This window comes from Trachemys scripta, chromosome 2 (genome assembly GCF_013100865.1).
Source record: "Trachemys scripta elegans isolate TJP31775 chromosome 2, CAS_Tse_1.0, whole genome shotgun sequence".
Classification (NCBI taxonomy): Eukaryota; Metazoa; Chordata; order Testudines; family Emydidae; genus Trachemys; species Trachemys scripta.
In genome coordinates this window covers 266,942,345-266,954,751 of record NC_048299.1, presented here as the reverse complement: position 1 = coordinate 266,954,751, position 12,407 = coordinate 266,942,345, and the positions used below count along the sequence as shown (strand labels likewise).

The window sequence follows — 12,407 nt, the reverse complement described above, 5'->3', positions numbered from 1 at the left end:
CTACATTTTCAAATATTTGATTTCAATTTACAACATAGAATACAAAATATATAGTGCTCACTTTATATTATTATTTTTATTAAAATATTTGCACTGTAAAAATGATAAACAAAAGAAATAGTATTTTTCAATTCACCTCATACAAGTACTGTAGTGCAATCTCTATCATGAAAGTGCAACTTACAAATGTAGATTTTTTTGTTACATAACTGAACTCAAAAACAAAAGAATGTAAAACTTTAGAGCCTACAAATCCACTCAGTCCTACTTCTTGTTCAGCCAATCGCTAAGAGAAACAAGTTTGTTTACATTTACGGGAGATAACGCTGCCCGCTTCTTATTTACAATGTCACCTGAAAATGAGAACGGGTGTTCGCATGGTACTGTTGTAGTTCGCGTCGCAAGATATTTACATGCCAGATGTGCTAAGGATTCATATGCCTCTTCATGCTTTAGCCGCTGTTCCAGAGGACATGCTTCCATGCTGATGATGCTCGTTAAAAAAATAATGCGTTAATTAAATTTGTGACTGACCTCCTTGGGAGAGAATTGTGTGTCTCCTGTTCTGTTTTACCTGCATTCTACCATATATTTTGTGTTATGGCAGTCTCAGATGACGACCCAGCACATGTTGTGCAATTTAAGAACATTTTCACTGCAGATTTGACAAAATGCAAAGAAGGTACCAATGTGAGATTTCTAAAGATAGCTACAGCATTCAACCCAAGGTTTAAGAATCTGAAGTGCCTTCTGAAATCTGAGAGGGATGAGGTGTGGAGCATGCTTACAGAAGTCTTAAAAGAGCAACACTCTGATGCGGAAATTACAGAACCCGAACCACCAAATAAGAAAAAAACCAACTTTCTGCTGATGGCATCTGACTCAGATGATGAAAATGAACGTGCGTCAGTCCACACTGCTTTGGATCATTATTGAGCGGAACCCGTCGTCAGCATGGATGCATGTCCTGTGAAATGGTGGTTGAGTTATGAAGGGACATACGAATCTTTAGCACATCTGGCACGTAAATATCTTGCAATCCTGGCTACAACATTGCAATGCGAATGCCTGTTCTCACTTTCAGGTGACACTGTAAATAAGAAGCGGGCAGCGTTATCTCCTGCAAATGTAAACAAACTTGTTTGTCTAAGCGATTGGTTGAACAAGAAGTAGGACTGAGTGGACTTGTAGGCTCTAAAGTTTTACATTGGTTTATTTTTGAATGCAGGTTTTTTTTGTACAGAATTCTACATTTGTAAGTTCAACTTTCATGATAAAGCGATTGCAGTACAGTACTTGTATTAGGTAAATTGAAAAATACTATTTTTTTTCTTTTTTATAATGCAAATATTTGTAATAAAAAAATAAATATAAAGTGAGCACTGTACACCTTGTATTCTGTGTTGTAATTGAAATCAACACATTTGAAAATGTAGAAAACATCCAAAAATATTTAAATAAATGGTATTCTATTATTAACAGAGTGATTAATCGTGCGATTAATCATGCTTAATTTTTTAATCGTGCAATTAATCACGATTAATTTTTTTAATTGCTTGACAGCCCTAATTCTGTCACATAACTTAATTACATTAGAGTAATCAAATGGAATTTTTTCAAATTGCAAACCCATAATTAATGAGTTGCATAGTCTTAACTGCTTTCCCCTGAACGATGATGTTAACTTACTTAAACTAAATTCACTTTTATTTAATTCTGAAGACATCTGGACAGCTCTCTAATTGATGTTGATGTCCAGCCAACTTACCTCCGCGTAATGGTGAAGGATAAGGTTCGTATTTTCTTATTACTTTCATTTAAAACTGAGAATTCCACTTTTCATGTCTGTTGTTACTCATTTCCTGGGTTTACTTTTGGCTACTGTAGGGCCTAAATCTTTTCCCATTGAAATCACGGCAAAGCTCTTACTTAGATCAATAGAAGCAAGACTAGACTCTTAGGAACTGATCCAGTGCTTGGTAAAGTTAATTGGAATCTTGCCATTGAATTCAATGGACACTCAGATCCTCAAAGGTATTTAGGTGCCTAACTCCCATTGAAACCAATCAGTTAATTTCACTGTAACTTAGGCACCTAAATACCTTTGAGGATTTGGGCCTTACTGCCTTGTAACTTCACACCAAAAAATAAAAATAAAAATAAAGGCATAGGTCTAACTGATTGGTAACCACATAAGTCTGAATAGAAATCAATAGTGTCATTAGGTTAGGAAATCAACATAAAAGTTCAAAAGTACTCACAAACCCTTTTTTAAATGTATTACTCCAAGTGGTGTGTAACCACACAGAAAAAAGCCACTTACCACACTGATTCTATTTGTGACCAAGAAGTGAACTGGGGAGGTATGGACAGTGAAATATACTGGATTCTCCTCACAACTTTTTTACACCACAGTAACTTCATTTCAGTAATGATACTGCTTGTTTATACCAAGTAAAGTGAGACTAGAATTAGACCTACAATCTGTAATTTACAGAGGACAGAAAGAACTGGATGTATATTCAGCTGAAAGCCCCTTTTAAGAGACCTTCCATTTTCTGTAATTTTTGGTGATTTTTTTGTTTGTTTTTCAATTTAAATTGAAAACCAGAATCCCGATTTATAATTATACCATTTCCATAAGCACAAATTTCAAAATTACGTTCTCTGAAATAGATTGTTAGTCTTTCTCATTTCATTGCTAGTATAACTCAAACATCATTTCATATCTTTCTTTAAAAGTGTCACTTTTCTATTACAGCAATTCAGGCAAGCATATTATATATATTACACACACACATATAATGTAAATGAAGGTTGTTTAACATGCAGATCAGTTATTTGGATTAGTATTAATATATATTACATGAGAGGATTCAGACCTATCCTATCCTTCAGATCAAAGTATATGTTAATGGAATTTCTGTATGTTTTCTATCTGGGTAAAAAAATATTTTAATACGATATATTCTATCCTATTTTCCTTTAGCCGTTTCAACTTGTGCTTCCTGCAGAGGTGAAGCCAGATAGCAGCTCTGCTAAAAGATCTCAGACAACTGGACATTTAGTTATCAGCATGCCAAAGGTATGTAAATTCATTTGGACAGGCACCATACAAAGCTACTTGTGTATCAACAGTACTCTGAGAAAGATTTATAGATTGTACCTGAAATACATTACTAGCTAATGAAATCAGGTCAACATTTGCTGTCAGAACTCATATCTATTAGAAAGAGCTTTTCATACAGACAGAATAATCATGTGGTTCAGACCTAAGATTTATGTTTTCTTTCTTTTTCTTTCTTTCTTTCTTTCTTTCTTTCTTTCTTTCTTTCTTTCTTTCTTTCTTTCTTTCTTTCTTTCTAAGTTTTACNCTTTCTTTCTTTCTTTCTTTCTTTCTTTCTTTCTTTCTTTCTTTCTTTCTAAGTTTTACAAAAAATAATCCTTTTAGAACTGTTTAACTGTATTATTCATTTGAAACAAACTGCAGTATTTAGTATTTAAATATTTCATGAAGAATTTGCAGTCCAAACAGAGAAGAATTGTGATAGCTCATGAGAACCAGAAAATTTAAACTGACTATGAATAGACAAGTCTACTTTCTACTCTAAGGGCACATCTATACTTACCTCCGGGTTTGGCGGTAAGCAATCGATCTTCTGGGATCGATTTATCGCGTCTTGTCTAGACGCGATAAATTGATCCCGGAAGTGCTTGCCGTCGACGCCGGTACTCCTGCTCCACGAGAGGAGTATGCGGCGTCGATGGGGGAGCCTGCCTGCCACGTGTGGACCCGCGGTAAGTACCTGGTAGTTTGAACTAAGGTACTTCGACTTCAGCTACGTTATTCACGTAGCTGAAGTTGCGTATATTAGTTCGAACTGGGGGGTTAGTGTGGACCAGCCCTAAGATGAGTGAAATGAGAAAAATACTTTAAAACTATGCATGCTTCACATATATATGATGCAGACTACATTATGGCCCAGGTATGCTGGTCCAGCCAAGCTTTTTTTGATACAGGACTGTTGGGGAGGGGCAGAGTAACTTTTGTGCTCCCCTATCCTTTTAGCATAAATTAGAGCAGCCCTGAAGCTGCCGTGACTTACCATAGCCAGGATTGAAGGATGACTGGAGAACCAGGTGTTCTGGCCACACCTCTTGCAACCTATGACATGCTCTTATGCTGTGCAACCATGAAAAAAGGTGGTGTTTGAACTGGCTATGCCAGCTATTCATTGTCCTGGGCATTCTCTTATGCAAGAGGAATCCCCAGCTGCCCAACTAGGGCAGTTTTCCCTTTCCCTTTGCACCATGATTCATTGCTAAGGAGATGCAACTGGGGGATGAGGATCTGGCCCTGTATTTAAAATTTTTTGAGTGACCATAAGCTACGGAGGTAGCGGTAAGATAAGAACAGTATTTTTTTTTAAATCTCTTTTATTCTAACAAAATTCTTTTTAAATTTTTATTTCTCTTACTCTAGTTCCGTGTCTTATATCTATTCTGTTTCCCTCAAGTTGCACACCATCTGTCCACCCCTGCCTGGAAAGCCTCTCATTAACTCATATACTGTAGCTCTAACAACAAGCTTGCAACTTCACCAGTAGCTGGAAGTATGCCTATGATTTCACTTCCTTGATCAAGATTCACATCTTGGTAATGTTCAAAATTCACTTAGATGAAAGCCTGATAAATTTGTGCTTTTCTTAAACTGATTTCTTTGAAACATGGGCTCTGACATTAGGCATCTTGACTGATGCACCTTCTGAATGTTTGTTTGAACGGAATGAATCTTGCATAGATATTCATTTATCCTTTCAATTTTTTAAAATACTAATAGATGCCTATCCTATGCCCTTAGTGTCCTTACAATATATTAAAATGTACAATATCTCAGATAGTCTCTAAATATACTCAAATATACTGTCTAAAATGACCTGCCAAGAAAGCCAGTCCGACAGATGCTAAGTGAATATTCCCTCCTTAATATCACAATTTGGATTGTATTTACCCTATGATTAACTTTGTGTTTTAGGTAAGTTATTTAGATGAGGGTTTGGAATTACTAAGTTCCTTGGTCATTAAGGGTGAAATCCAAGCTGCCAGATCACAGCAGAATCATGAACAATGGGGAAGTCTGCTGAATAGAGGGTTAGGGAACAGGGAAGCTGCACAGCCCCCTCCACATTTCTGTGCCGTGCTTATGCATTTGTCCACCCACAGGTGTGTATGTGTGAGACAGGAGCAGGATGCTCCAAGACATGCTGACCCCTGTTGCCAGTGGGTCCAGAAACTGCATGGAACCACTGGCCTAAAAATGCATGTATGATAGGAGCAGCAGCATACATTGGCTTCTCCTGCCCACCTCCTGCCCATCCCCAGTGACAGATTCCATTCCTCATCCCTAGGCCCATGTGGCAGAGCACACAGCTTGTTTAGTGGAGATGTAGATCATTTTCCAGAATTGCAGGAGTCCTGTTGACACTATGGAGACATACCCCATGAAGGTATCTCTGGACTTCTTTGGGTATTATAAAAGCATAATTAATAAAGGTTAGCAACATTATGGAGACCACCAGCTAGGCTCATTTAGGCTAGTATAGCTGAGATCATCAGCATTACTTGTGGGTATTCATTTGATAATATCAAGCTTGATATGCATTACCAGAATAAAGATGACTGAGAGTTCATGCAGAGTTCTCTCAGGATGTGTCGGTGATAAGGCAAGCCTAATAATTATCCTGCTATGTTTAACCTTTGTATTCTAGATTTACACTTATTCCCAAAAGAAAATGATTTGCAACTAGATAAATGAGCTAGCAAATTCTTTATGTTAGTGAAATTTAAAGAATATTATATAATCTAAATAAATAGGCTTCCTCTCTGTAGGCGTTCTGTAATACTCTGGAAAGGCCAATCACGTCTCAGTAGTGACCTGATCCAAAGCCATTGAAGTCAATGAGAATCTCTTCATTGGCTTCAATATGCTTTGAATCAGGCCCCAACACCTTTCAACACTCATCCTCCTCCATTCTGTTCATAGCTTTCAGTTCTTTTAAAAGCAAAAATAAATGAGCCTTTGTCTTGCTCCTCTGTGACCTTGGTGTAACTCAGATTTTGGAGAGAATAAATTCCACATGAAGTAAAAGAAAGCATTTCATGTTTCCAGTCACATTGCTGTTAATTCTGAGAATTATTATCCTTGCTTCTCTTGCAGCAAGGATAATAATTTTCAGCATATTTTCAGCTTGTACTTAGCAGTTCCTTTTCTAGATCCCTCTGAACAATGATATTAAAATAGCTCTCTTTTCTATTCTCTTGCAAAGTCCTCTGGCTGTCTGAATAGTCCAAATAATAGCAATAGCAATGAACAGAAATCTCCTCTTGTAGAATCCATGTTGATAAAGTACAATAGTTACAAATTAATTTTTAAAATTTGTATATGGTTATTTAAAAACATGATATTTTTCTTCAAGTGATTGTCCACATGTATTCCACAACTGGTGCACACGTGCCACATGCATGTAAGATTGGATTATTTTTGAATAACAGTGTCTATTGGGGCCATGCCTTTGTTCTGAACACTCTCACTCTTCATAGCTGAGGGCATGGAGGGCCGAGTGGCCGGACTTCCCTCCATGTCATTCTTACCACCCATGTCAATGAAACAGAACCCCTACAGAGTCCACATCTCTGCCCAATGTGTGATTGTTTGTGTTTTCTCTGGTTGTTAGGCGTGTTCCATAGTAAAGTTAGTTTAGCTTAGTTAAGCTAGTTGGCCAAAAAGAATGAAAAGAAGACAAGCTCTTCAACTTCAGGAGTGCCTTCTGTACCCGACCCTGGTGGACATGGCAGAGTCGAAAGCCCCAGCATTCAAATCCTGTCTCTCCTGTGAGGCAGCTATTCCCATTGACGATGAATGCTCAGAGTGCCTCCTCTCTCAGTGAAGCACATATTCCAGATAAGTGCTTGATATGTTGTTTTTTCAAAGAGGGCACAAAAAGTGAGGGAAACCTGCCTAAAATTCTTCCACTTGGAGAGATCCGTGAGAGCATCCTCTGAGCCCAAGGGGAAAAAGACTGACAAACAGGACCTGACTGTCTCTGTGAGTGCTTTGGTAAACCATGGGTCCACTCTGATCTTCAGGGCCCATTTGTCATCAAGAGACTCCCACCTGTCTCAACACTATCTTCTAAGAAGAGAGAAAAGAAAAATCACTTCTCCTAGGGTGATCATCTACTTCAAGCACACCCAAAGATATCAGTCAGAACGTGCCCAGACTCATGGGTCATCTGGCCTCCTGCAACTATGTGAAGCAGTTTACCCAATTTTATCTATGCTGCATGCATGGGTGGTTGAGATCAGTGTATCTACCCAGAAGACACCACATAGACATGATGGTTGCGGTTCTATATGAAGTCCTCTCTTAGTTAAACTGCTAAAAGGACACTCTACACCTGTACAGTGGTGTACCATTCTCCGTACCCCTACCTACCAAGCTGTTGGTGACAGACACTTCCTCTCTCAAATGGGAAACTCATCTGGACTACCTTCTGAATCAAGGCCTGTGGTCCTCCCAGGAGGTACATCTCCACGTAAGTTCCTGGCGCTCAGAGCCATTTGATTACGAAGCACAGTGTATCATCCCATGCTTCAAGGACCTGCAGCAGGTGTTGAAATACACTCCGCTGGCCCACACCCTGAGAGCCCAGAGCTACGAGGTCCAGATCCACGCCCTGGTCGTGGGAGCCCTGGGTGCATGGGACCCCCACAATGAGCTGGTGCAGAGAGCGTGTGGAGTTGGTCGGCGCTATGCCCGGCTCATGAGACAGCTCATGGTGTCCGACACCATCAGGTGGTCCAGAGACATCTCCACTGAGTACATCACATGACACTGTCAGTACTAGAACAAGTAAACGAGACCGCCGGTCAGGGAAACAACCCACTTCCTTCCCTGATGAACCAACGCACCCCACCCATGTATCTATTCGTTACACCAGTACTGACTTGGACTCTAAATACATTCTATGGGTGGTGTAACCGAGATCACTTATCCACTGATGCTTTAAAAACTCCCACACCCAATCTGGGTCTATGCTGGTTATACACTAAGTTTGTATCTTGTGAACCTTGTAACCAACTGTGGTGGGGTGATCACCGCGCCATGCCTTGAAGGGCTTAAAACAGCCCTGGCAGAGGGCTGAGAAGGAAAAAGCTGGGCTGTTTGGGGAAAACAGCCACAGCTGTAGCCTGTGTAATTAGGACCCAGCTGGCCCTTAGAAGAGGGCAGTGGGCCAGAAGGAACAGAGAGTCTCTCTCTGGCAGTAGAGAGGGAAGGGCCTGCTGCCTGGAAGCTGAGAGGGTACCAAGATTGGCGCAGGGCTGGGGGAAGGCCAGAGAAGCTGGGGGACTCCGGCCTAGAAACCCCCCAAACTGCAGGCCTTGTTAAAGGCCAGAAAAAGGTACTGTGGGTCAGGGCTGGGGGAAGGCCTGAGGAGCTAGGGAGCTCCAGCCTGGAAACCAGGGCCGGCTCCAGGCACCAGCTAAGGAAGCAGGCGCTTGGGGCGGCCAATACAAAGGGGCGGCACTCCGTCCGCTATTGGGGCGGCCCATCCAGGTCTTTGGTGGGAATTCGGCAGCGGGTCACTCAGTCCCTCTCTTCCTCTTTGAGCTTCTGCCAAAGTGCCGCTGAAGAGAAAGTGCTGCAGAAGAATGGAGCGGCATAATTGAGCTGCCGCCAAAGTGCCGCCGATCGGCTTCCTTTTTATTTCCCCGCTTGGGGCGGCAGAAAATCTGGAGCCGGCCCTGCTAGAAACCTCCCAGGCTGCAGGCCTTGTTAAAGGCCAAAGAAGGTACTGGGGTTGCAGAGGGCAGGCCAAGGGCAGGCAGTGGCAGCAGGTCAACCCCACCCCTTGCCGGTGATGAGTGGCCATTACAGACTGCAGTCAGTCCCAGTGAACGGGGGCTAGATGGTGACTGGCAGTAGCCACTGAAGCGAGGTGGGGATAGGGGGTTGGGAGTTCCCCAGGGAGGGGAGACCCAGATCTGTGGGGGTACTGCCAGGGGGCAGCCCCCAATGTAAAGGGGCACCAGGATCCGGGAGGGACATGGGGGCCAGAGGCAAGGTGAGACACCGGCCTACAGAGGGCGCTCCGGAGGCTGGTGAGCTAATTCCCTGGACGACCAGCAGGAGGCGCCGCGCCGGTGAGTCATCACCCTGCTACACCAATACTTGTAATCTCTCATAATTCAAGCCTGACCCCAGATGTACAGTAACTTCCCTCCTCACTTGTGTAAATTTGATTTTAAACATTAGCTTTAATAAAAAATTTTACATCTACAAGCAGGGAGGGTGTGGACATCACCACTCTGCCAATAAACAGTCTGTCTGTGGAAATAGTACATTCATCATTGCATCACGCTAGTGGATCTGCATCTCTCAGGATTACAAAACTCCCTAGCCGACAAACTCAGCAGGCAATACTCAGACAATGACAAGTGTTCTGCAGAACATCTTTTGCAAGTGAGTATCCAAGAATAGACTTATTTGCCATGAACCAGAACAACAAGCGTCAGATGTTCTGCTACTGAGAGGGTCCAACCCAGGCTCACTGTTGGATGCCTTCCTCATTCCTTAGGCATCAGACTTCATGTATGCATACCCACCTATTCCTCTAATACTGAGGGTCCTGAGGAAGGTCAGACATGGTGCAGCATGATGATACTGGTAGCGCCTGCATGACCCACACAGTTTTGATATTCAGACATGATGAATCGATCAACACAGCACCCAGCCACACTTCCAGAGCCACCTGTTGTGATAATGCAGAGCAGAGGCCAGATTCTCTACCTGGTTGCTGGCTGGCTGACGTCCATGGGCAGATCCTGCTCCATGGATGTCTATATCCATTCTTGTTTGTACTAGAAAAGATTTCACTAGACTGACTTGTGTAGCAAAATAGGAAAAGTTCTCTATTTGGGAACACAAAAATATTTACTCCCACTAGAAACCTCAATACCAGCTAGTTTGGATTAAAGCCTTAAAGCATTTGAGACTTTCCATCCATTCCAGAAGAGTCCAGTCCACTTGGCAGCTATTTGTGCTCATCCTCTTCCTATTGAAGGTCACACAGTCTTCTCACACCCAACAGTTGGCTTTCTTCCAATTGGAGAGACTCCACCCTCCTGGAACTTCAACATTGTGTTATTGGCATTCATATCAGCCATCTTTTGATCCTATGCCAACCTGTTCTTTATATAACCTGTCTATGAAACCCATCCTCTTAGTGGAAATCTCTTCAGCCCAAAGAATAGGAGAGACCCAAACCCTCATGGCAGGACCTCCTTGTACAGTATTCCGGAAGGACAAGGTGACACAAAAGCCTCACCTGAAGTTCTTGCCTAAAGTTGTCTCTTGACTTTTTCACCTGAATCAAGACATCCTTCTGCCAGTTTTCTTTCCCAAGCCTCATACTCGTCAAGGGGAGGTGAAGCTTCATACATTAGATGTTGTCCAGTCCTCTTACTATCTGGACAGGACAAAACCATTCAGGAGTTCCCTAGACTGTTTCTGGCCTTTGCTGACAGGATGAAAGGTCAGTCAATATCTACCCAAAGACTGTCTAAATGGGTTTCTGACTGAATCAGAACTTGTTATGCAATAGTTCACTTGGAACTACCGTAGATTAGAACCCACTTTACTAGAGCTCAAACAGCCTCTGCAGCTTCCTAAGGGGCATTCCACCTTAGAGATTTGTAGAGCACCTACCTGGAGTTCAAGTCATACATTCACCCAGCACTGCTTATTTGGTAGGTGGCTGCAAATCCAATGCTCAGTTTGGCAGAGCTGTCTTTATTCCCAGTAGATCCTGAGCACTCCCCTCCAGACAGAGGTCACTGCTTGTGAGGCACCAGAAATGGAAATACACGTGGACAATCACTCAAAGAAGAAAGAATGGGTTACTTACTCTACAGTAACTGTAGTTCTTGTAGAGAGATGTGTTGTCCACATTTATTCCAAGACCTGCCCTCCTCCTATATCATCTGGATTCCATTTTAGTGAAGAAATTGGAGGATAATTGCAGCTACTCCATCCTTTATTCCCTTGGCTACAGGGAATGAGAGGGCAATTCAGGGCACAGGTGTGGCCTCAAAAGAAACTGCTATTCAAAAAGAATCAGATCTTGTGAATGGGGTGCATGTACACCTGAAGTAAAATAAATGTAAAGAACACATCTCACAGAACCACAGTTACTGCAGAGTAAGTAACCATTCTTTGCAACTAATATGGTACTAAAGAAGACTGGTTATATGGATGTTTTATAATAATTTCATTGAGGTAAAATTGGTTACAAATTTCTTGTGCATGTATGTTGCACTGCATAATGCTACATGAAGTATATTTTATTAGGAGTAAACTTTAAAATCCAACAGAGGAACCACAGCCTAAAGTAAAAAATCATAAAAGTGAACAAAATTCACATTCTCACATTGGTTATTTTTTAAGGCACTCATACCACAGAAATGAGGTAGTGTAAATACCTAGATGAGATGTTTATAATGGTTCAGATGTGATCCCATTGTTAAAAGCTCAAGACAGTCAGAAAAATATTACATAAAATGTTCATGTTTCCACAGTTCTTTATTTAAAAGATTGTTTAAATGCTTTTGCACATAAATCCCAGGATGTGTTGTGACAGCGCTGGTTATTTATTTTTATTCCAGATTCAAGAAATAACTATGGCTAACCGAAAAACACCCACTTTGGTCAAACCTTCTGACAGCAATAAACTGCAGACAAGTATAAAAAGGTAACTTTGTTTTTTCTTTCTTTACAGCCTATATGTTTTTGCACATTAGTTATTTACTCGTCAGACTATTGCTGCCCAATGAGTATATAATCGTTCAAAGTACGAAAATATTGATTTGTACAAAGTAAAACTTTACATAAAAGCTTTAGACTAATGGCCTGTCCGGTACTGTTTATAAAGTGATCTGTTCCAAAAGCAGAGCCAAAAAAGTGCTTATTACTACAGAGCAGTTGTGTTCCATCAACTGTCATTCAGACTATTAAGCTAGAATGCAGTAAAACCAAAATCTTTTATCGAGAACTGCCTCTAGAGATCCTCTACTCTGTGCAGCACGAGTCCTAAAACCACCTAGAAAGCAATGACTTTTGGGACTGTATCACGAATCCAAATGATCAGTGGAAAATTATGTAGGTGCTACAGTTGATCTACTGCACCAATCACCACTTTTTTCCTCCCTCCATCACCATAGGCAGTGCATCATACCAGCCCATTCTATGTTGTAATAAAAGCAGTGTTTGGTAACAGTTTAAAAGTTTGTTTTTAAGATGAAAAACAACTTGTTAGTTTGTAGTACATGTTGTTTTGAGTTTAATACCG

General features: G+C 41.2%; 1 protein-coding gene across 1 annotated transcript in view; it reads left to right on the top strand.

Moving 5' to 3' along the window:
- The window catches only part of LRRC6 (leucine rich repeat containing 6), a gene marked incomplete at its 5' end in the record, with an annotated part of 38,014 nt that overhangs the window by 19,582 nt on the left and 6,025 nt on the right, over positions 1–12,407 (top strand). Inside the window, 3 exon segments of the mRNA XM_034763637.1 lie at positions 1,723–1,792; positions 2,990–3,085; positions 11,725–11,810. Coding sequence (XP_034619528.1) covers positions 1,723–1,792; positions 2,990–3,085; positions 11,725–11,810 — 252 coding nt within the window.